At 44.4% G+C, this 25236-nt stretch overlaps 2 protein-coding genes across 3 annotated transcripts in view; both read left to right on the top strand.

Annotated features, from left to right (window-relative positions):
* The first annotated feature begins 481 nt into the window (after window positions 1-481).
* LAMTOR5 (late endosomal/lysosomal adaptor, MAPK and MTOR activator 5) lies at window positions 482-7628 on the top strand. The gene is made up of 4 exons (XM_044002137.1): window positions 482-641; window positions 870-931; window positions 6167-6284; window positions 7303-7628. The coding sequence occupies exons 1-4, from the start codon at window positions 607-609 to the stop codon at window positions 7361-7363; spliced, it is 276 nt and encodes a 91-aa protein (XP_043858072.1). The 5' UTR covers window positions 482-606; the 3' UTR covers window positions 7364-7628.
* Window positions 7629-7776: 148 nt separating this feature from the next.
* The window catches only part of SLC16A4 (solute carrier family 16 member 4), a 32936-nt gene continuing 15476 nt past the window's right edge, over window positions 7777-25236 (top strand). For both annotated transcript variants that reach the window (XM_044002136.1, XM_044002135.1), the window contains exons 1-7: window positions 7777-9380; window positions 10727-10844; window positions 11518-11575; window positions 11837-11959; window positions 22815-22947; window positions 24059-24202; window positions 24375-24536. In XM_044002136.1, coding sequence (XP_043858071.1) covers window positions 11876-11959; window positions 22815-22947; window positions 24059-24202; window positions 24375-24536 — 523 coding nt within the window. In that variant the 5' untranslated portion in view covers window positions 7777-9380; window positions 10727-10844; window positions 11518-11575; window positions 11837-11875. The remainder of the gene's footprint in view (window positions 9381-10726; window positions 10845-11517; window positions 11576-11836; window positions 11960-22814; window positions 22948-24058; window positions 24203-24374; window positions 24537-25236) is intronic.

Genomic DNA, 25236 nt, shown 5'->3' with positions numbered 1-25236 from the left:
GGGGACACCACGATCAAGGGAGGGCTGCGGGAACTCCGGAAGGAAGCCAGGAGGCGGAAATGAGGAGCGGGCGACTCGGAGGTCAGGGAGACCCCAGATGAAAAGGATCCCTGCCGGAGGGAAGGGGAAGGGGGAGGGAGTGGAGGGGAGGAAGAAGGAGGCCAACTAGCACCGTATCGAGGTTGCGCGCAGTCGCGGATGCGCCTCCTGGCCCCATTCCCCTCCCCCCACCACTCACTGCGCTGGCTTCCGAGTAACCATGACAACCAGAGGCCTTGACGCCCAGAAGCCGCGCCTCCGCCGCCCGAGGTCTTGGAGGTGGCGTCCTCTCTCCTTCCCAGTGAGGGGCCTGTGGATACCGTACGCCGCTAGTCGGCGTCTGCGCAGGTTCCGGACTCCTGACACAGCGGGAGGAAGTGGACAGAAGGGAGGTGTTTTTAATTTCTAACGCGAATTGATGATTTTTGTCCCGTCAGAAACCCCGTCCCCGTGGCTGATGCGCCGGGACCGCTGAAGCCACGTGATCGCATCACGGGCCAGAGGTGGTGGTCACATGACTCGAAGCTCAGAAACCGGCCTGGACTGAATCCCCTGTCGCGACCCGAGATGGAGGCGACCCTGGAGCAGCATCTTGAGGACACGTGGGTAGTGTGGGCACGGGCGGGCCGAGCACGCCGGTGGCAGCCTTGAGGCGCGGCCTGGGAGGAAGGGAAGGGAGACTGCGCGTTATCTGCTCAGCCCTCGGCTGTCAGCATCCGCAGCCTCGGCCTCGGGTACTTTACGGCCCCGAGCGCCACGGTCGGGCTGCGGGGCCGTGGGGGAGCCTCATATGGTTCGCTCCCGTAACCTCGGCGTCTGGTCTGTGTTAGGATGAAGAACCCGTCCATCGTGGGCGTCCTGTGCACGGACTCGCAGGGACTGAACCTGGGCTGTAAGTAGTGTGTTCGAGGTCGAGCGTGGACCCCGGTCCTTGTCACCCCGACTCGGGGACCCTGGGGAGGGGGGAGTCGCCAGCACACCCCCCCGGCTTCCCCCATTTCTAGTGCCCATTTCTGGTGGGGACGTGAAAGGAGGAAGATTGAGTGGTACCGGGTTTTCTGATACTGTGAACGTGCATAACGCGCCTACTGTGTGCGGGGCGTTGCCAGAGCGCTGGGGATACCGAAGGAGGTAAAGACCCCGTATTCTGATGGGGATGGGGGGAGATAACACACAAACGACTCGGCAGATACAAAATACAGAGAGTTTTAATGGAAGGTAATCAGAGGAAAGGCTACCCCTGCTGGGGAGGACCAGATAGAAAGCCTCTTGCTGAAGATGGGACTTACAACCCTTGGGGGTTGGGGGGGGGGGCGGGGTATGGAGGAGGGAGCCGTGTGAAGAGGAAGAGTAATACAGACCGGGACAACCATTGAAAAAGCTTTACCCGCGAGATGGAGTGTCACAGATAACAAGACCAGGTCACAGGTACCTAATTGGCCACCGGTGGTTTTTAAGAAGGGAATTGACAGGCATACAAACTGATATACAGAATGCCCTGATTGATGCAGACATTGTTAGTCTTGGTGATTATGGTGTTCAGGACATTTTATAAAGGGATAGAGGGATACATCTGTCTATGATGTAGGAGGCAAAAAAGGGTTAATAGAAAAACCTAAGACCCAAGCTCTAATACAGATGTTAGCTCTAAAAGGGAGTCAGATCCCAGTTAATGGATAATTTATGTTAGGTTCTCGTACCCATAGTGATCAACATCCATAACAGACCAGAACAGGTCAGGTCAAAATAACAATAAAGGGAAAAGACAACCTATAGAAATTCTAATGAAAAATTATTATATTTTGAAACTAGCCATGGGAATCAGAAAGAGACATGTGCAAAAAAGGCCAAATTTGTCCCCAGATTCACCTTATGAAGTGTAAACCGCCAAAACACACCTCCACTGAAAAAGGTACCCACCTCTGGGGTTGGCTTAGGACCCCCAGGAACTTCAAATTAGGATAAGCCCTCCCTTGTAACACCCCTAGGTGGAGATTATTATAATGAGACTGATAATCAGTTTATCCATATGATAAATATAACTGTCTTTCCTTTCCTTATTTGAGAGATACCTTTCCAATATTCTGGTTCTCTCCCTGTGGTCACCCACAGTATTGCAATAAAACTTGGGAAACTGAGTCACTGGGTCTTGTAATTCTTTTGGGACAATCATTTTGACCCCAAATTCCAGCCCACATCATTAGTAATTGGGAAAAGGGAGTAAGGAGAAAATTGTATGTAGCCAACAAGAAACAAATGACTTTAAGAGAAAGGAGAATTAAGGGACAAATTGGGACAAATCTGATTGCACTGGCCTGGAAAAGAAAATGGGTGGTGTATTATTGCAATACTGTCTGACCACAGCAACCCCCTCATCTCCCTGTGATCATTCACAGTATTGCAATAAAACTTGGGAAACTGAGTCACGGAGTCTTGTAATTTTTTTGGGACAATTCACAATCAATTTGACCCCAAATTCCATCCCACATCATCTACACTTTGTGTCTCTGAACTATTCCTGTGACTAGAATTTCCAGTACTTTAGAATTCTGTGTTTTTATTGTGTAGCTACTCTTCATTATTGAAAACGTTCATCTTCAACTTAGTGTAGATTTTTGCGAATTGTCACTGGAAGAAATCAAACAATTTATCTAACTGGTTCCACTACTGATTTGTTACATAATCTCAATTGGGTCCTCAGTGCAACCTTTTAACTCTTGATGGATTCTTGCGAATTTTTCTTTTGGTGGCTCCCCACTCTGCACCCCCCAACAATCACTGCTGCCTTTTTTGGTGCCTTTTTTGACAGATGCTGCCCTTTTTGACAGATGTTCTTGTCTCCTGCTTAATTGAGAAAATCAACATTAAGCAGTGTCCCCATCCAACCCCCTTTCCCCTGTTCTACACCTAAAAACTCTTGCACATCTCAATACCCATCCTATCTCTCCTTTTCATCAGTCTCTGGGAAAGACGTAGCCCTCCCTAAAAAGGCAAACCCATCGTCTGCCCTCAATCTCATCTTCAAAAAGCCTGTTTCATCAATCATTCCTGGATTCTAGTATTAGGTAGTTATATAACTAGGGATTATTTGGGAGATTATTTAGGACTGGGAGATATCTGTTCCCCATCTACTAACCCCACCTCTCCCCCAAGCTATAATTAAGATCACCTGCTCCGTTGTATAAAAAGTTGATTTGCCTCTGCCCTCCCCACATACTGTCATTCATTTTCAGTGCCAAACTCAAGAGAACCGTCTATTCTCTAAGCATCTCTTTCTTTACCAGACACTCATTTCTCAAACCCTCTTAAGTGGGCTTCCTCCAAGTTTCTCTTACCTGCTGAATCCAGTGGCATTTCTTCAGTCCTCACGCACCTTGATATCTCTGAAGCTTTTACATTACTGACTAACCCTTCTTGAATATATTCTCCTTACTTGGCTTCTTTGGCATTGATCTCTCCTGGTTCATCCTATGAGATGTCTCCTTTGCTGAAATGCATCTACTACCTCCTTAATGTGGTTGATCCTCGAGAACTGTCTTGGTCTCCCTTCTGTGTATATGTTCTCCCTGGTTTCATTTGTTTTCATAGGTTCAATTTATCTTTACACTGATGACTCTGTGCTTCTAGCTCTGATCTTTTCCCAGAAAATTGTCTGCTGGGCATCCCCTGGATGTACAATAGATTATTGCAAACTTAATTCATTCAGAACAGAACTATTATCTTCACCTTTAAATGTCCTCCCATAAAATTCCCTATTTGTGTTGAGGGACTCTCAGTCCCCCATTCTCACATCCTTAGCTTTTCCTTCTCCCTCTCCCCCAGTCCAATCACTTGTCAACTCTTATTTATTCTGCTCCCTCTTCCCCTCCCCCCAGATAGCTACCATCCTAATTCAGAGCTTCCATCATTTCTTGCCTAGACTTTTGTATTGTATAAGTCTCTGTGCTCCCAGTCTCTCCATTCTCTCAGCTACCAAAATTACCACCCTAATTCAGGTCTGACCATGACATGCCCCTTACCCAAAATCTCGTGTCTCCCCATTGCCTAGAGCATAAAGAACAAACTCCTTGGCTTTGACACTACTTAATAGACATCTCATTTGGGCCTCAAAACAGCCTTGTGAGGCAAGCCCTCTAAGTCTTCTACCCCATTTTACTGCTGAATCATCTAAAATTCAGAGAAGTTCTGTGGCTTTCTTGTGGTCAGAGTTCATGTGTAGAGGGGTTTGTCCCCTGCATGATTCTTTCTTAGCTTGGCTTATCTTAACTGCCTTGTTTCATCATATTCTGCCTCATACACTCTATTCCAGCCATACCAGGCCTTATCTATCTCCAGAACTTAACACACCCTCTTCCATCTTTGTTTTTGCATAGGCTGCCCCCACTCCCACATTGCCAAAAAACTTCTCCTTGTTGCTTCTTAGAATTGTTTCAGTGCCCACTCCTATGGGAGCCCTTTCCTCCTATCTCCCTAGACTGTGTTGGTGTCATCTCCATCTTTCATTAATGTTCTTTTACAGTTGTGTACATCACCATCTAAGGGCTGGGACTGGTTTGGTTTTATTTTATTTTCATTGTATCCCCAGCATAGGGCCAGGAACACAACAGGCACTTGATAAATGTGTATTTAGTTGATTTGCTGCAGCTAAAAAACAAGAATGGCAGCTGAACTTTCTGTTTATCTCTCAGATGGGCTGGGCTGCTCCTCTGACAACTACAGGTTTTCAGCAGGTCCTTCTTTGAAACCTTTCAAGCAGGTCTTCATAGGGAGGTCAGAAAAATGTTTTTGTGAAGTTGTTTTGTTTTGTGGTTGTTGTTTTTAGTGGAAGAAGGACAATGACACCAGGGGGCTAAAGAGGGTTACGAAGCATTGTTTTAGATGCACAGAAGGAAACATCAACAAGCAGGACAGCTTAAGGAAAACCAAGCTATATTCAGATGGGATTTGTGGTGGTTATGTATGTGGGAATAAGCCTTTTATTTGATGTTTAAAAGCTCAGAGAAAAGACATTTTGAATACTTTTGTGAGGGCACCGATAAAAAGCTATCCCTAGGGCAGCTAGGTGGCACAGTGGATAGAGCACCAGCCCTGGAGTCAGGAGGACCTGAGTTCAAATGAGCTGGCACTATGGAGAGATTGTTACTGTCCATGGCCACAAAGCCAGATGATGCTACAGTCAGTACTGGACCTGGCTGTCCTGGCTTTTAACCCATGCTGGAGTCCTGTATGAAAAGGATACTAATGCAATCTGTGATAGTAGGGAAGTTAAAGGGTTAAAGTTACTGTCTAGATTCACTGGCAAAACTCATTTAGAATTCAAATGCCTAAATTCTGAAACTTGACTTTGTGTCCCCCAAGAGGCTTCCTCCAGTCCTATAAAACAACACTGAGTCCCTTTGTTTTATGTCTCAGACAACATATCAGCAATAAATTCACATAATCTGTGGTTGTGACATGTCTATTACCTAGCTTAGTTTCAGACACAATTAGACTTTGCTTGTTTCTTGTAGCTGCTAACATATTTCAATGCAAACTTATTACTGTTGGTTTGTAGAACCTGAGGCTTACCCATTATCCCAAGACAGAAATAAAGCATCAATAAAAACCCAATCTTACTAGCATTAGTTAATTTAGGAGGATTTGGCCTCAGGATATAAAAAGTCAGATTATTCTAATCAAGAAATAAAGTGCCTCCACGGCAGAGACATTGTCAAGGTGAGTTGGCCTTATTAATGTTCCTAGACAAAGGGCTTTAGGGGACATATGTGGTTGAGTTGAGTAAATGAAGTCAAACTGCCCCCCCAAAATTAACTTGTTTTATCAAGCTCTTACTTATTTCAGTTAACTTTGCATAACTGAATATATGTGACTTTAAGATTGATTTGAAATACAGCTTTCATTCCCTTGATGGGAGGGATCATGAAAATTTAGGGCAGAGCTTTGTGGTGGCCCTTTCATTTAAGGACTGACAATTAACTGATTAACTTGACCGTGTAGATATAGTCAGCAGTTAGTGTAGACAGCTGTAAATAAAAACGTTCTAAATTGAATGGTAACTCTACATATTTATTACTATCCTTACCCCAAATAGCAGATGCTTAGTTTGGAGCATTTCTGTATCTTTCAGGCCGTGGAACCCTGTCAGATGAACATGCTGGGGTGATCTCTGTCCTAGCCCAACAAGCAGCTAAACTAACCTCTGACCCCACAGACATTCCTGTGGTCTGTTTAGAGTCAGACAACGGGTGAGTACATACAGTTTAGGTTTTCAAATCTTTCCCTTTCCCATTATTGATGAGAACTTTTATATAAAATAAGAGTTGTTCCTCCATTGTTCACTCACATTTCAATGCTAGCATTGGGCTGACTGGAAAGGTTTTCCATATGTCCTTTATGTGTCGTTTAAAGCAGAGATTCTTGATCTTTTTGTGTTTTATGAACACCTTTGGCAGCCTGGTAAAGCCTATAGATATGGACCCCTTTTCAGAATAAGGTTGGGTTTGGTTTGTTTGGGTTTTTTTTCTCCTCTACATTCATAACTGAAGGATGCTCAATTCATAGGCTAGGGAAACTAAAGATGTAATTTTTATTTTCCCATCCAAATTCACAAACCCCCCAGAAATCTATTCACAGATCCTTTGGGACATGAACAGCCTCATCTTTAAAAGTACAAGGACAGGGGGTAGCTAGGTGGCGCAGTGGATAAAGCATTGGCCCTGGATTCAGGAGGACCTGAGTTCAAATCCAGCCTCAGACACTTGACACTAGCTGTATGACCCTGAGCAAGTCACTTAACCCTCATTGCACCCCCACCCACCCACCCACCCCCCGCCCAAAATAATGACAGCAAATAGGTCGGTAGTTTTTTAGCTATGCTCAGTCCTAGTTTTCGTAATCTATTATGACCTTAAACAAATTTTATTCAACCTCAGAGCCTCAGTTCCGACATTAGCAAGTCAGGTTAATTAACACCTGAAGAGACTAAAGATAGATCTAATAGGACATTTTACAGATGTAGACCTGGTATTCCATTGAACTAAGGGGAAAAAAGCTTTCTCCTGAAAGAAGTCATTTTTCTCTGTGATAGCAGTGACCTATAACCAAGCTATTTTATAATGCGACATCCCAAGTATTTGAACTCCTACTGTTTCCCAGTAATAAAGCAGATAGAATGGTTCTGTGGTCATTAAGCTGGAGACCAGCCTATGATGACACCACCTGTTTGGATAGACATTGTCACATTTCCTCTGCTTTGCCTTTCAGGAATATAATGATCCAGAAACATGATGGCATCACGGTGGCTGTGCACAAAATGGCATCTTGACCTCTCAGACCTAGTCTCCAAACAATTGTAGAATTCAAACCAGTCTTTCCATCTCATTTCTCTTATCTTGCTCCACTTTTAGTGCCAGTACTTAGGCCAGCCATTAAATGTAACACTTGCTTCTTTCCTGTTTGTTATTTTAAAGTTGCCTTTGGTAAGCACTGAGTGAGAAGGGTAGTAATGTTTTAAGATACCTGTCAAGATCAAGTTGCTCTTGTATCGCTGGACTTTGGGTATGGTCAATAAATATAGCTGGAGAAAAGCACTGAGCTTTTCCTAGACCATATAAAATATCTGTATCATATAGCCTAAACAATGTTGGATCAACATTTTCTATTTTTTAAAAGGCCCAGGGTCCCAACTACACACCTACCTTTCCAAAGTTTTCCTAAAGCCCCTGCCTTCTCCATAAGAGTGGTGTCCAGTGGTGGAGGTATGATGCCTAAATAACCTTAATTTCACTAGCAAACAGAAAAAAATGGGAGAGGTGGGAGGAAAAAAATTAACTTTCTGAAAGTAAGGAATGTGCTCTCTTCAAGTTATATGGTACTTAATGCAGAACCACATATAAGCAGGCAAACAGATGTTTGATCTCATAAAAGTGAAATTTAATCCTTGTTGCTCTACATTGAGAGCAGCTATCACCAAGATTAGGAAGAAACTAATTTTACAGTAGGAGAAAATATTTCTCTAACATACTTTCATGCAATAAATATTTATTGAATGCCTGTTTTCAGCTTGTTAGGAAGTTCTTCCATGTATCAAGCCAAAATCTGCCTGTCTTCATTTTCCAATCCACTCGTGCTAGGGCTGCCCTCTGAAGATGACTTGTATAAGACACACGCTCAGACGAGGGGAGATGGCTCCAAGGTTTGCCTCAGAGCATGTTAAATCTTCACCTCTTGTTTGCCTTCTGGGAGCGGTTCATTTCTGTCAGTATCTTTCCTAATTGTGACATCCAGAGCCAAAGGTCACCTCCCTATCCTTGGTGTAGTCTAACCAATAGACACTAATGCTGCTGACACAGGACCCAAATGCCACACCTGTCGATGGACTTTGAGCTGTTTTCTAGCCCCATCATCCCCATGCTGTCCTGAACTGATTGGATTTTTTCCTAATCTAGGTGAAGGCGTTCACATTTATTCTTAGTAAATGCCAGCATTGTGTTATATTCAGCCCATCACTGCAGCAGATTGAGATATTTCTGGATCCCGTGTATTGCTATGAAGTGTGTTGAGAAAAAAATTGGGAGTCAGAAAACGAATCCCCATCTTATACATTTAACTTATATGTATTATCTACTTCACGGGGTGGTTATAAGGGACATTTTTTAAGGGGACTTAATATAGTTCAGATCAATCAACCATTTATGCGCCTACTACGTTAGAAGCAACTAGAAATACTACAAAGGATCCAGGCTTTTGTCATCCTCCTGTAGTCCTACCACCACAAATGTTTCATCACCCTGTAGCCAACTTGATCATGAACCTGTCCACACTTAAGCCAGGCTGATAACCAATTGGTAAATACCACTAGACCCATAATCTTAAACCTTTTTGGCTCTTGCCAGAACTTCTATTCTGCTGGCTGCATCTTCAAGAATTCAAGGTCACCTTCACATCACCATGAGGTAATGAAGTATCACTTTACTGGCACTGCCAAAAAAATGCCCATCCATGCCCTCAAGGATCATAAATTCTAAGGGAAGAATGGCAAGTAATTAGAAAATAATGTAGTCTGAAAGAGGTCAAGGGACTCAGAGAAAGGGAAGGATAACACTTTAATCGGGAAAGGGTTTTTGGAGGTGACACGTGAGCCTTGACAGGTGAAGGGAGTGTGTTTTGAGCATGGAGGGGTTTCATGACTGTCTGGAGAGGATGACTAGTTCAGGAGTGGGAGAGGAAATCTGGGACACTACCTCGACAAGAGCACAGAAGGTAGAAAGGGGAATTGGACAAGAAAGCTGGTGAGGCAGATGGAGGCAGCCTCAGGGTGGAATCTACATTCCATCTTAAAGGTAAGAGAAAACTGGTGATTTTTCAGTGACGCTAGACTTGAACCTTAAGAAAATTACTTTGGCATCTTTGTTAGAGGCTGGCTGGGAAGAGGGAAACCTGAAATAAGAAAAACTAGTTAGGTTATTTCTTTATTCCGTGTGAGACATACATACTGAGGGAGAGACATGGGTAATGGGGAGGGTGGGGGTGCCATCAACAGAAATAAGGCAGAAGCAGCTAGGTGGTGCAGTGGATAAAGCATCAGCCCTGGATTCAGGAGGACCTGAGTTCAAATCTGGCTTCAGACACTTGATACTCATTAGCTGTGTGACCCTGGGCAAGTCACTTAACCCTCACTGCCCCACCAAAAAAAGAAACAGAAATAGAGTAGACAGGTTCATTAACAAAGATGAGTTCAGTCTAGGACATAATTAGGTCTGAGGCAGGCTATCCATGGAAATGTTCAATAGGCAAACTGAGGATATGGGGCTAATTCAAAGACAAAATTGGACCAGGTATATATATACTGAGGAGTTAACTGCACAGAGCTAATAATTCTGAAGGATTGACGATATAGGAAAGAATCAACAAGCATTTAGGTCCTAATGGGTAAGGTACTTTATTAGGTGTTAGGCAGTCACACTTAAGGAACAGAATCTGTTACTGGAGGAAAACCAGGACAGCAGGGTCACAAAAGCCAACGGGAACAGAAAAAAAAAAAGCATAGAGTAGGCAATGTAAAATGCAGAGTTGAAGGTGATCACATCTTGAACCTCATCATCCCTCAACGACTGACTGAAAGGAGGTCACAAGAGTTGGGGTCGAGGGGGGAACCTGATTAAATTTGAAGACCAGGGTGTTTGGTCATCAACATGAATACTGAAGGTCCCAATGACAAAGATGGGTAAGAATGGAGAGAAAGACAGCCTTATGCCCAAGTAAATTAAGAAAGGGATCAAAACAACAGGATGTTATGAATTTCAAAGGAGACAATAGAATAAGTCTGCTTACTCTCCTGGTCCAAGGAGGGGAGGGAGGGAAAGAGAGAAAAAGCCCCCAGAACCACTGGAAAAAATCAGGAACATTCAGGAGAAATCCAGAAGATGGAAGTTTAAGAGATTAAGAATGAAAGGAGGGGTTGTTTGTGGAGTAGGGTTTGTAGAATGTGGAGGAACTTGGGCTGGAGCAGTCTGAGCCGCATAGGGATGAGTGTTAAGACCGCAGGGGGAAGAATTTTCCCTGGGATCAAATGACCAACCTTGCCCCTCCCTTCAGGAAGTAAAGTCCATTGGGAACCCAGCCTGGCTTTGCTCAGTCTGCTCTTTTTTTTAGGCTTTTATAAATGTTCACTTGTGCCGTTTCACAGTATGCTGAAGCAAGAAGCTGTTGAAAAGGAGTAAAAATCCAAGAGATGATTTAATTTGCTTTTCTTCTTAAACTGCCTTACTTGATGAGGCTTTCTTTCCTGAATTTCACATCAAAAGGTAAGACAGAAATGGAATTTTGTGCTTTATTTGACTTATAGTGGGGATACATTTCTCCCCGAATCCCAGGTTGTCCTACCCCCCATCGCAGTCCACCAATTTAGGTATTTAGTGTTGCCATGCTAATTGAGACCTGGGTCTGTCCTACCTGACTACCACCACCTATCCTGATCTGTAGGGAACTAATAAACTAATCCATGCCAGTGCAGTGCTTTAACTAGGCCCTATTCAAACATTATCTTTAATAGATGAGGGGCTTTCAGGAGATGCTTTAAGATGCCTCAAGTCTTTTTGGAGGTTGGGTGAGGGCCAACCATTAGACTTTATTAAGGATATTAGTAAGAGGGAACCTATAGTTCTTCCTCTTTGTAAGCACTTTCATTCAATAGGTGTTAATTGTTTCTTGAATTAAAGTATCTCCCAAAACATTAACATCATGAGAAAGTAAAAGGGAATTGGTTTGGCCAGATCCATCATGGGAGATTGGGGTGGAAAGGACCCTGTGTCAGGGGACTGTGTTCTTCATTCAACCAAAAGAGATCCCTCCCCCCAAATAAGCGAGAACTTCAAGAACACCCCGAAATGGATGGACCAAAGAGTTTTCCAGATGACCAGGCTTTTGGTATCCCTGATTGCATAACTTGAGTAATCCTTATCTCCATCTAACCCACAGACCTTAAGCATGAAAGTCAGAAAAGCAGAGAGAGCATAATTCTCAGGGACCATCATATGTAAGTCAATTTTGTTTAAAAAACAAAAGAACTGTAGAAAATTCTCACAACTGTATAGTGTAGATAGAACAGAGTTTTTTAGGTGATGTCAGGCCCTATGCTATAAGTTCAGAAATAAGAAGGAGAAAGTAAATGAGAAAGGTAGTAGGGTTTTAAAATTAGTATACTGCAGGATACCACTAAGATGAACAGGATTTAAAAGCTTACTTAAGTCCAGTAGAGGTTTAAACTACTAACTAGGAAATGGGCACTTTCTTACAGGATTCTCTTAGGAGGGAGAGAGAAGTGGAACCAATCATCATGCTGAAGGGGACAAAGTTACATCCTTATACCGAACCCCTTGATGGAGGATGGGGATGGATGATAGTGTTTCACTTTTTCCTGGTAAAAGTTTGTGAGATTATACTTTCTCCTTCCTAGCAGAATATCCAAACCACCATCAATTCCTTAACTCTAGCTTACTGGCCGTTGGGACATGGGGATATCACACAGTGAGTAGGGCCGGTCCTTTTCTGGGAATAATATAAGGGAGGCTGCAAGGACAGAGATAGAAAAATTGCTTCTGTGGAAAATGCCCACTCCAAGTATACATGAAAGTACGGGAGATGCTGGCACAGGACCACCCAGCATGGCATGCCCGCATGAAAGGGGGCACTGTGCTCCATGAGCAAAGCAGAATTGCAGTAGCTCAAAGGAAACGTGAGGTGGGGGGCATCTGTAGAGATATCACCATTCCATCCAAATGTCCATGTGAGCTATTTGTGCCCAACTTGTGGTAGAATCTTCCAAGTTTGTGTTGGTCAGATCAGCCACAGTTGGACACATTGCACCTTGACCCCAACATAGTGATGTCATTTTGGTCCTCTTCAGGAAGGCAGGCCAACAACCAACAAACCATACAGGACAGCAGCACCCAGTACTATGGGAAGGGGCCAAGAGAGGAGCTGAATTCTCCTGCTGAGCGAGGTTGAAGAAGATTTATTGTCAGTAGATGAGCATTTGTAACTTTATTAACTAAAAGAAACTACTAGGATGCTGACCTTTCCCCACCCTGGGCTTTCCCATTGTTAAAAAGTAACTAGACTTCACTCTCCTATGATTAGTCTGCTTCTCTTTCCAAACTCCAGGAGCTTTGGGGGGAGGGGAGGAGAAAAAGGGCCAAGTAGACCCATGGAGCAGTGGAGACGGGTGACATGAACCCCATCCATTGTGGTGCCCCCTCCCCATTGCCTATTCCTAGGGTAGCAAAGCCAAAAGATGTGTCTCTTCAACCATACATAGATCTAGCTCCATTGCCATTCTTTTTTTTTTTTTTTTTTTTGCGGGGCAATGAGGGTTAAGTGACTTGCCCAGGGTCACACAGCTAGTAAGTGTCAAGTGTCTCAGGACAGATTTGAACTCAAGTCCTCCTGAATCCAGGGCCGGTGCTTTATCCACTGCTCCACCTAGCTGCCCCCTCTATTGCCATTCTTGATACCAGCAACTCTTCATTGTGTACACTGTCTGTGTAATGATACTGGTAGTGGAAAAATGCTCTAAACAATTTCCATCTAGCTTTAGGATGCCATCAGAAATAATGCTCAGGTCCTTTCTCAGCTCAGTCCAATAATGAGTGGGCCGGGTTGTTACTCATTCATTCATGACCCCATCTGGGGTTTTCTTGGCAGAGATCCTAGAGAGGTTTGCCATTTCCTTCTCCAGCTCATTTTACAGATGGGGAAACTGAGGCAAACAGGGTTAAGGGACTTGGCCAGGGTGACACAGCTACAAAGTGTCTCAGGTCGGATCTGAGCTTGGGAAGTCAAGTCTTTCTGATTCCAAGCCCAGGGCTCTATCCACTATGGCGCCACCTAGCAGCCCACAACATTTCTAGGAAGTGAAAAGGTATCCACAGTGGATACCAAAATTTACTAAACAAGGTAATGAGGTCATAGGGAAAGGAAATGGCCTTAGCAATCAGCAAGTAGGAGAGGAGGTTCCTTGGATAGGGTCCTCAATCAGCTTGTGCTCTTATTAAGCACATACTCTATGTTCCCGCACTGAGCTAGGTCCTGGGAATAGAAAAATGAGCCAGTTTCAGTCCCTGTATTCTACTGGGAAGAGTCATGGCCAGAGATACAGGATACATGCAAATTAGTATACAGTGATGGGGTGGCAACACCCAAAATAAACGTGCAGGTGGTTCACAAATAGTCTACAGGGATGAGGGTAGACACTATATCCTGGGGGTCTCAGGAAAGGCACTTTGGAAAGGGCAATACTCAAGCTGAAGCCAGGAGAAGACGGAGAGGTGAGGTGTGAGGCTGGGGAGTAGCCTGGGCTCCGACAACTGCCTGTGTAAAAGCAAGGAAGCTAGAGGCCTTGTCCATGAGGAGCACCAATAAGGTTGCTTCAGTTACTGCATACAGTCACTGTGTATGCATCATCAGCCTGGATAAACAGCCCGGAGCCAGACAGCAGAGTTTGAAATGCCAAAGAAACAAGCTTGTACGACACCCTAAAAGCTATGGAAAGCTTCCTGAGCAGGCATCAAGTTTGTCGTGGTCAAACCTGTACTTCATTTGGCAGCTGGAGGGAGGAAGGACTGATTGGAAAGGAGAAAAGAAGGGACTCAAGGGAACAATGAAACTATTGCTATATAGTCCAAGAGAGGTGGTAGTGTTTTTCCTTCATTCTAGAAGAGAACCATGACATAGGGTGATTTCCTGACTTGCACTGAATTGGATTTCTAAGTGAGGGAGAGCTGTGCAAGGTCACCAACCTTACTCTGTCCTCTACAGCCATCTCAGTCCAGTGGCAAGATATACATCAGGACGACTGGAGGTGGCCTTGGATTTTTAAGGCTATTGGGGTTAAATGACTTGCCTAGGGTCACACAGCTAGTCAGTGTCTGAGGTAAGATTTGAATTCAGATCGATCCTGACTCCAGGGAAGGAGGTTGTGAGACCTTGGACAGCTTTCAGAGACTCACAAGATGCTTGGGAATCAAAAGACTAAATTTAAATTGCCCTTAGAAAAAACCATGTACCAAAGGCTGATTTCATTCATTTTGTTTTCTGGTGAAGAGATTTTTTTTTTGCTCAAACATGAGATGCTACAATTTTATTTCATAAATTCCATGACTGTAACTAAAAAGCTTGAGAATCCCCCCACACCCCTTTTCTCCTTGCCACCTTGAAGGAAGGCTTAAAGCTTAAAAGAAGCCTACTTGAAAAATACTTCCAGGAAAACTTCTTGAGAGGCATATTATTATTTGTGACAGTAAGATCATGCTGCCCAGTCTTTAAAGAAGTCACCGACCTTGCCTTGGGATGATTAACACCATTAATTTCCCAAGAAGACCTTGATGCTACCTCTCAGATTGTGATAGGGCTGCCCATCTGGGGCCTCTCCAGCTTGAGAAGCAGACAGGGAAGCAATGTGTCAAAAAATAGATTGTGCCCCTAGAAGTGAGGAAATGTGTCACAGCTGCCAACATCAAAAGAGAACTGACTCACTGACAAGTCGCCTGAGTTTTCCCAAGAATGGAAGGACTGTCCCTGGCAGCCCTTCCACTCGGTGCTCACCTAACTGAACCACCAGAGAATGGGCAGTGAAGTTAAACTGAGAATCACTGCCAAAAGACTTCAGGGCTGAAATGAAATTCTCACCACAAAAATTGCTGCTAGGTGCAGGCAGCAGTGGTTTTTGGAAGCATGTGGGGGATGCTCAGTTAGCCGTCTGATAAATCACCAGCAGGACAAAACAAAATGAGTAAGTGTAGGTTTAACTGCCAAACTTTGGGCAAGAGAGCAAAGAGAGGCTGGCCTCCTCAAAGTTGGACTAGCAACAAGCTGACAGCCATGGGAAAGCATGTGGGGAATAGGCGGGCCCAAAGGAACCATGTGGCCTTATCTTAACAAGACTGGTGTAAAAAAAAAAAGGGATTTTGTTTCAAGGAGTACCTTTAGATCACTGGCACTAATGACTTCCCAAGCGCAAGCTGGCCCCTCCTGGGCTCATCTTCATCACTTCTGGACCCAGGGCATTCATCTGTAGTGTCTATCCCAAACTGCCATACAGATAGCTCAGCTTTATGGCCTTCTTCATGGACTGAAGGCTCAAGAAACAGCCTGGGTTTGCCATGTATTATCTGAGAGTCACCTGCAGAGAGGTGTTTAAATTATGTAAGTGAATGAGACTGCCCTAAGAAAGCTGAGGCCAAGACTATGGAGAAGGAACACTTTAAAAGAGTAGGTATAATTGTAGGTAGGCGGTTGGAGACCATACTCAGAGTTCCCTTTTTTTGTGTGTGTGTGAGGGAATTGGGGTTAAGTGACTTGCCCAGGGTCACACAGCTAGTAAGTGTAAAGTGTCTGAGGCTGCATTTGAACTCAGGTCCTCCTGACTCCAGGGCCAGTGCTCTATCCACTGCGCCACTTAGCTGCCCCCAGAGTTCCCTTTTTAAAAGGATTCTGAGAAGGGAACTGGGTCACCCTAGGCACTAGAATTCCATGGTTCTAGACCTGCTTTATGGGGCAGGTGTCAAGTCCTTTCCCTTAGGAGAGTATCACTTTTTTTTTTTTTTTTGGCAAGGTAGTGAGGGTTAAGTGACTCGCCCAGGGTCACACAGCTAGTGTCAAGTGTCTGAGGCCGGATTTGAACTCAGGTTCTCCTGACTTTGGAGAACCTTTGGAGTGGAGGCCGGTGCTTTATCCACTGCGCTACCTAGCTGCCCCAAGTATCACAATTTTAAGTATAAACTTAACCTGGCCTTACAAGGCCTCCACAGTGCAGCCTCATCTTGCCTTACTCCGGCCCCCACCTCATCTCAGCATGTTCACTTTTCCATCTTGAATCCCAGCCAAACTGTGCGGCTGGTTTTGATCTCCTTCAATCTTTTGTTTCCCTCCAAGGCTCAGCTTACTTGCCGTGACCTTCATGGGGTCTTTCTTAATTCCATTCCAGATAAAATAACCACAACTTTCCTTCTGGATTGTATCGGTTTATCTATACACAGTTCACATCCCAACTAATACAGTGTGAACTCTTAGGGGACAAACTCGTTTTCATCTTCTAGGGACAAAAAAGCAGAACACAGTGTTTGCTGAATTGCGTGTAAGTCATCTTAGAAACCAAGGGAAGTGAAAATATCAAGGCGGCGGGGGGGGGGGGGGTTTAACTATCAGATAGGTGCAGATTCAAGAAGGACTTTAAAAAATGATCAGATGTGATAATTAGGAGGTCATTAGTGACCCTTAAGAGTTGTTTCAGTAAAGTGACAGGGACAGAAGCCATATTTCAAGAGAGATGGTGAAGTAGAGGCAATCCAATGTGGCATTTTAAAAAGAAATGGCAATGAAGGGGGAAGAAAGATTGGTTGCTGACTGTAAAGAGTAGAGGGGTCAAAAGAAGGTATTCAGTTTGAGGAGGCCTACATATAGATGAGGAGATCCAGTGGAGAGGGAGATAATTATTGGAGCCATGACTTGGAGGGAGAGAAAATGGGTCCAAGGGCACTGGTAAGGTAATTCAACCCATTCTTTTGGGATGGTTTTGAGACTCCTCTCTCTCCTCTGTACCTCTTCCAGTTTGTCAAAGCCCTTCCCTAAAATGTGGCACTCAGAATTTATATCCTCAGCCACTGGTAGGGGAAAACTTTCTTCCTCTGAGCTGGAAGGGGAGGAGGAGAGAACTGACAGAGTTGTTCAGGAGGCTCCTGGCAGGCATCATCTACTTCACAGAAACAAAATCTGACTTCCAAGGCCACCTAATCCGACTTGTACCTGAACAAGACACATCCTCTAAAATGTACCCAGAAGACAGAGGCCAAGTCACCTCTAAGTGTGAGGAACAGTTATGCAGTTCCAAGTTTGAGGAGAGGGGAAAAAGTCTGAAGTAGGAAGTCACTTTAGGGAAGGAGATCTTTAGATGTTAGAAGAGAATGCTCACATCCCCAAGTCTTCTCAAAGAGAAGCATCCCTAGCTTCTTCGATCCACCCTCTTATGACAGAGGTGATTCTCTTCACCATCCCAGTCAGCCACTGTCCCCTCCCGATGGGGCATCAGAGATAACCAAAAGCATTTTACCAATCACAGCAAGCTCTTTCAGTAGCTGTGGATATACATTCAGGCCAAATGACCTGACTTCACTAAGGACAGTGAGGATTTCAATTTCCAGCTAAACCCTTTTCTCTTTTCTTCACTGAAGATCATTCTCTTTGGTGGAGGAAAAGAGAGATACAATAAATTGGTCCCTACATAACATGATCATGGACAAGCTATACCTTTTTATACCTAACCAAGGCTTATAGTGTCTGAGCTAAATAGATGCTGGTGGCTTCAAGAGAAAGATCTTTCTGGTATACTTTTCCCCTGCCCCCAGCCTGCATTTCTAGGAAATGTTGTCAGCTCTCCTCTAGTTCAGCAACCAGTTACACAAGATGCTGGTAGGTGTCAAAGAAGAATGTTCTCAGTGGCCCTGGTGTGGTGAGAATGGAAATGAATAACCCCTTCTTTGTCAACATGAGACCACCTCGTTATTTGATGGGATGCCTGCGGCCTTCTCAGGAATACATTATGGCCTTGAGTTTGAATAGGTTAATGCCAAGATCCCTTAGTCCAAGTGCCCAGTAGAGACGTACCAGCCATCGAGAGAGATGTCAGGGTGGTCTGGGGAGAGAGATTTAGCTCAATTGGGAGGATAAGGAGAGTTGGGGGGGGGGGCCCGCACAACAAGCTGATCCTAGAAGTTGAGGGAGTGGCAATAAGGATAAGTGTAAATTGGCAGCTAGAGGAATGGCACCAAGCATGTGATAAGGAAATTATGCAGTACCAAAATTTGTGGCAGGGATCTAGCTGAGATAGCTAGGTGAGGAAAGGCCTAAACTTTAGTGCCTAGGCAAAGAAATCTTTCATTATTTTTTTTTGGGTAAGGCAATTGGGGTTAAGTGACTTGCCCAGGGTCACACAGCTAGTAAGTGTCAAGTGCCTGAGAATCTTTCATTACTTTTGAGGTAAGGACAATACAATGCTAAATCCCGTGAGATCACAGACTATAGGTGGGGGAAAAACTTGTTTGATGAGCCAGCAATCTACATAAGTAAATATAAGCAGCCCCTTGAGGGAAGAAAAATCATCTCCACCATGGATACTTTAGAAAGATTCGTAATACCCAGAACAAAACAACAGGAAGCATCTGGAAATAGAGGTGGTAATGGAGCAGCTGTCCAAGTTGGGGATGGTTAGGGGATATGGAGCTAGGTATCCTTTAAAGTATTAAAGGCAGTGAGTGCCCTTTGGGAACAGTGGGGGCAATTTACCCAGAAAGATCATTCTTTGGCGGGGGGGGGGGGGGGGGGGGGGGGCCCCGCGCGGCAATGAGGGTTAAGTGACTTGCCCAGGGTCACACACCTAGTAAGTGTCAAGTGTCTGAGGCCGGATTTGAACTCAGGTCCTCCTGAATCCAGGTCTAGAGCTTTATCTACTGCGCCACCTAGCTGCCCCCACAGAAAGATCATTCTGAAACATCCCTTGACCACAAGACAGGAGGCCCCTCCTGTGGTTTATGTTTGGGGAACCATGAAAAAAGAAGTAAGGACCTAAGGCAATCTTTTCCCCACATATCCACCCTCACCTGTCTGAGAGAGCCAAGGGTGGCAGAGACCATCAGTACTAGAAAGACTCTTGGGTGTTATCTAGCTAACCCTCTCATTTTAGATCTAGGAACAGGGCCTCACTTCACCTTCCCCTCTCTAGGTGACTCATCCAAGAGCACACAGGCATTAAGTCCCTTTACCTTGGTTAGGGGCTTCAGTTTGCCCATCTACAAAACAAGGGGGTTGAACTAGATGACTTCTAAGGTTCCTCTGACCTCAAAATATATGATCCTGGGTTCTTGTAAGAGTCAGGACCAGGACCTGTGCCCAATCCTTCCAACTCCAGACCTAGTACACTATGCCACTACACAATGGAATGGGGTAGTTAATCAGAAAATACAGGGCATAACTCTGGGACCTTGGCCCTGTGCACAGTTGCTACAGAGGGGACCACGAATGGGGCCTCACAATTTAACAAGTATTCAATGACGTGACTATTCTGTGCCAGTCACTGTGCCAAGTTAATAGGGGAAAAGAAACAGAAATACAACCAACTCTACTCTGAAGCAGTTTAGATTTTACTACGGGAAAGCAATGATTATTGTAGCTAAGTATATGCCAGACACACTGAGGGTAAAAACAAAGGGGGGGGGGGTAGGGGGGGTGGTTTGAGGCAGAATGGCTTTCAGTACCAGGTGGGAGGAGGAGAGAGCGCCTGCACAAGGAGACAGCAGAGAGAGAATCCAAGACCAGTGACTTACAAGCTCACACTATCCGAGAATCCTGTCCTCTCCTGATCCTTCTTGCTGTCACCTAGTTTCTTGGATAATAGTGACCCAGAGTATTATCATACGCTGCTATCAAAGTCCCCCCAACTCCTCAAGTCTTCCATCTATAGTAAAGTAGAGCTACCTACCGGGATAGACACAACTTAGATCTCAGAATGGCTGTAAACCACATCCAAGATCTTAAACTCTGGAAATAACCCCTTTTCCCTTCACCCTCCCCCCAGGCCAGGACTGCGACTTCCTACCCTTCCACCTCTTTCCCTTAATCCTGCCAAGTCTGTTCTTTGTTCTTGCTGTTCTCCAAACCCATCTCACCCTCACTTCTCTCCCCACCCACAGCTGACCTGTCTGCCATTTTTGTTGTTTGATCTTCCATTATTGCTCCCCAATTTTCTATCACTCTCACCATGACAACCTCCTAACCCTGGAAGAATCTCCCATCTCCTTCCTCTGGAGCAGCCAAACATTGCTGGACACAGTCACAATAACTGAGGTAACTGGGTCCACAAACCACGTGCGCTACCTAAATTCACTGGGGTACTCACTACAGTCAAGCATTCCTTAGACATCATGTTCCCCTAAGCTGCTCTGTCTTCAAGCCCTAGCACCATCCTTTCCCTATCACTTCTTCACCCATGCAATCACTACATTATAAAATTACCTCCCTTCTTTCCAAGATTCAACTTGGGTATGTCTCCTCAATATATAGTTCCCTGATCCCCAATTCAGAGGGCTCTCTCTTCTACAAAATTCTTATTGTACTTTGAAGCTCTTATCTGTATTCATTTGCTTTATATAGTCAACAGTAGATATTCCTTATGCTCCCTGTAAGTTGTTTGAAGATAGGGGCAATGTTACTTTTCATCTTTGTGTCCTTAGAACCTCGTATAGGGCATTGCATACAGCTGGTGCTTAACAAATGCTTGCTAAAGGGGCAGGAGAATGTGACTGAACCAGAGAGGAAATCTCTAGTAATAAAAAATTCCCCTATCGTGTGTTACAGTTCACAAAGCACTTTCCTGCTAACAACTTCGAGGTAGCTGATATAAGTATTATCTTAGAGAGGCAGGAAGACCTAGACTGAGTCTCACCTCTGATACTCTAGTATTGATAGCTCTGAGACTAAAGGCAAATTAACTAACTGCTTTGTGCCTCAGTTTCCTCATTTGCAAAAGATGTATCAGACCTGCAGTGTCTACCTCACAGGGCTATTGTAAGGACCAAACAAGATAAAGTAAAGCTCTCTACATTGGTTTTTAGTCATTTTACATACTGATAAACAGGCTCAGAGGGTTACATAGAACTTCCCGGTGGTAGATATACAACTACAAGTGGCCCCAATGTGACCTGGGCAGGGGGAAGAGGAAATGAAGAAAATAACTTCTTGTAAAGAGCAAGATGTCAGAAGAAGGGAGTGAGGTGATCAATATTCTATTCCATGTCAAGAGTTTTCCATGTGAGGGGCAGCTAGATGGCACAGTGGATGGAGCACCAGCCCTGGATTCAGGACTACCTGAGTTCAAATCCGGCCTCAGACACTTAACACTTACTAGCTGTGTGACCCTGGGCAAGTCACTTAACCCCTATTGCCTTACTTAAAAAAAAAAAAATTTTTTTCCATGTGGTACCCTGCTCAAAGACTCTCTGGGGGAAAAAGATGAGGGCTACAAGGCTAGCAAGGCTCAGGAACTTTTGACTCAGAGGGAAGAGGAGCTGTCATTTGGTCTGCAAGAAGTGAACACATCCTTCACCAGAGGACAGAAGGGTTTTCCAAAGGTATGACAGTCTTTTCTGGGCAATAGGATCCAGACTGTCATAGCCTTAGAACAATGACTACTCACTTCCTCTTCACCAAATGTAGTTTACCCCAAAGTGCAGAAAAAGGGAGAAAAGAACCTGACCCAGCTTTAAAAGGAAAGCTTGTGCCTGGCAAGACCGAAGCCTTCACTCATACACCAACTCCACTCAGTACAGAAAGTAGATGTGTAACACGGTGGGTTAATAAGATCCATTCCTTCCCCCACTCACTCCCAGAGCTCTGTGCTTATCCAAGAATTCAAAGATAAGGCCAGAACCAAGTCAGTCTGAGCACAATGTTCAGCAGCTGAGATAACACTAGAGGGTCCATGGGTCCCTAATTAGCTCAACAGACACAAGCCTTCTAGGGCAGAAGTGTTGAACCTTCCCTGCAATGGGAGCTCCTCACCAGCTTACAGGGTGGCGTACTACGGATCGACATATCTTTGAGCCAAATACCATTCTTCCTTAAAAGGTAAAAGGCTTCCTCTCATCTTCGGACTAAGCAAGATGAAAAATGCACGCCAAGATTAATTCCCAAAAATAAAATAATTTGTTTCATGTCTCAGAGACCCAGGACAGAACCCATCATATAATTTATAAGCAGGACGGTGCTGGAAGGGATCCCTGAGAACACGTAGGCCGCCCTCTCATGTTCAGATAAGGCAGCTGAGACTCAGGCCTTTGCTCCAGTCTCACAGCTAGTCACCGGCAGCTCCTCTGAGTCTATCCCTGCACAGTACTGCTTATCACCAGGGCAGAAAGCTGATTCAGTGATGGAGAACAAGCTGGCAGCTAGAACCTCTAGAAGTAACAGCCTGGGCTGTCAGGGGTCTAGACTGTTGTGGAGCTGGTAGGCAAAAAGGAGATTTGAACCTAATCCCTGACTACACGTAAGGAAATTGAGGAGCAGGGAGCTTAGTGTAAGGATCAGAGGTCTGCACACTTAGACTCTTCCTGAGTTTTCCTCAGGATAAAAACCACCAGCTCCTATCACAGAGTTTTGAGTCACCTCCTCTGGGGACTGCACAAACAACCCAGTCACTGACCTGAACTCTCTGGCCTGCTTTGATTTAGGTAAATATGCTTCTAATGGGATTGACCAAAACCTTTGCAATTTTCTTCGTGGTTATTCAAGAAGAATTTGGTGGCACTTCAGAGCAGATTGGCTGGATTGGGTCCTTACTGTCCTCATTCCGCTTCATCGCAGGTACTAAACTAGAAAACACCTCAGGGCCTGTTTCAAAGGGTAGATGCCTCACGTGAGCCAAGTAAGGATGAAGGAAGACACTGGGAAAGGTGCCTGTAACCTTGGAAACCTTTACCAGAATTCACACTTGCCTATCAATATTAACCCTTTCGAGTTGAGTTTTCACCTACACACCATTTGGAGTACCCAGTCTCTGCACAGACACAACTTCTAGAACTACTGATTGTGTCCCTGGGTGACATGGATCTTTCCCAAACTGTGCAGTATAAATCTGATAGTTAGCATGGTATGGCAGGTCAAGTAACCAAGGCCAAGTCCCATAATATCCACATCAGCCTACCATCTCTGCAACTATCCTCCCCATGCCATCGCTTAACACCTTGACCCCAAGAGATGGATTAAAATGAATTTTCACTACACTGAACATCCCAAGTTCACCAGAACATAGCACGATCTGAATACCCCTTAGATGGAAAAAGGCAGGACAGAAAACGCTATCAACTTTGTTAATAAGATGGCCTAAGGGAGTGACTTAGCTAGGTTTCTGCTTCTGACCGCTGGCAATTTGCTTTTTATCCCCAGATGTTCTCTCCTTTACCAAAAAATCCCTTACTCACCCTCTGGAACCCTAGTTTCCTTCAAACTGCTGTCCCTTGTGCCTCCCCCTAAATGTTACGAGTGTACCATTTCAACACCTACAACAAATTGTTACAACACTTCTGCCAAATCCCCTCCTCTTCCTACCCACTCCCTTATTGCATTACTTCTCCAGTCTCTCATTGCTCTGGGTCTCTCCTGACACCTTCACAAAGCCTACCTCCCCCAGCTGTACTCCAAATGGGCCTCTGAAATTCATTCGCTCCTAATTAATACTGGAATACAGCAGGGTAGCCAGGATTTCGTGACCATCAGACAACCATTCTATATAATATGTATGCACTTTGAAAGTGACAAGCCTTAAATTTTTCTTCAGACCTGGCTTCATCTTAGCAATCAAACTAATGATGGTGCTTAGCCCTTTCCTTCCTAATCTATGCTACAAAGTTTAACATCCATTGTCCCAGTTTCAAGAATAACCTCTCTTTTTCAAGTCTCATTGCCTTTTCCCAAGCTCCACTGGCTGCCATGTTCTGTGAAAAATTAGGAGAGAAGTTTACGTCCATCCTTGGTGCTCTGCTCATTTGCACTGGATACTCGATCAGCAGCTTAGCCACAGGCATCTCCTTCCTCTGTATAACTATGGGACTTTTACCAGGTGAGACCAAACCTTTCCAATGTGCAGACAATTAGCTATTCGCTTTTGTTGTATATTAGTTCAGTTCTTTTCAGGAGGGCTGTTTACTCACATGTCACCATTTTACATGTTTATTGAATACCTACACCCATCAATGGAAGTGATTGTGACTCCAAGTTTTTGCTTTTTTTAGGTCTGGGCTCTGCCTGCTTATACCATGTAGCTGCTGTGATGACAGCTAAATATTTCAAAAAACGACTGGCTCTTTCGATTGCTGTTGCTCGTTCAGGGATGGGGCTGACATTTCTGTTGGCACCTCTCACAAAAATCTTGATAGATGAATATGACTGGTCAGGTAAGTCACCGTGACTGCAGCTCTACTGACATTTTCAACTTTGCTAGACTTAAGAATGCATTTAAAAAAAAAACAAAAACACAACACATTCCTTTCCCCCATAGTAACTTGATGGCTGGATGCTGTGGCAACCAGTGTAATGGGAGATGAGTAGAAGCAGAAAGACCCTTAATTTCCTACTCCCTGGACATAGACTAGTGGGATAGGTCTCTAAATACCTGCAGTTCTTACCAGCAGGCATCAGAGAGAGGCTTTTAGAGCTCATTACCAATCCCTTATTAACTAGCAGGGTGCAATCACCAGGGAGAAACACACAACAGTAAAAAGGACATCTCAGCAATTTCCAATTTTTTTTTTCCTTTAAGATTAGCAAATAAAGAATGAAAAAGAAATGGATTGGGGCAACTAGGTGGTGCAGTGGATAGAGCACTGGCCCTGGAGTCAGGAGGACCTGAGTTCAAATCCAGCTTCAGACACTTAACACTTACTAGCTGTGTGACCCTGGGCAAGTCACTTAACCCCAATTGCCTCACTAAAAAAACAAACAAACAAAACAAAAAGAAATGGATTCTAAGCTAAATAACAATAAACAAATATTTTAGCTACTGCTACTCAGTATTTTATAAATGGAAGAAAAAGATAAAATCAATTCTTGACACACACACACACACACACACACACACACACACACACACACACA

Source organism: Dromiciops gliroides, chromosome 4 (assembly GCF_019393635.1).
Source record: "Dromiciops gliroides isolate mDroGli1 chromosome 4, mDroGli1.pri, whole genome shotgun sequence".
NCBI classification, from domain to species: Eukaryota; Metazoa; Chordata; class Mammalia; order Microbiotheria; family Microbiotheriidae; genus Dromiciops; species Dromiciops gliroides.
Note: the sequence above shows the minus strand (reverse complement) of the source record. Positions and strands in the feature narration are given on the sequence as shown.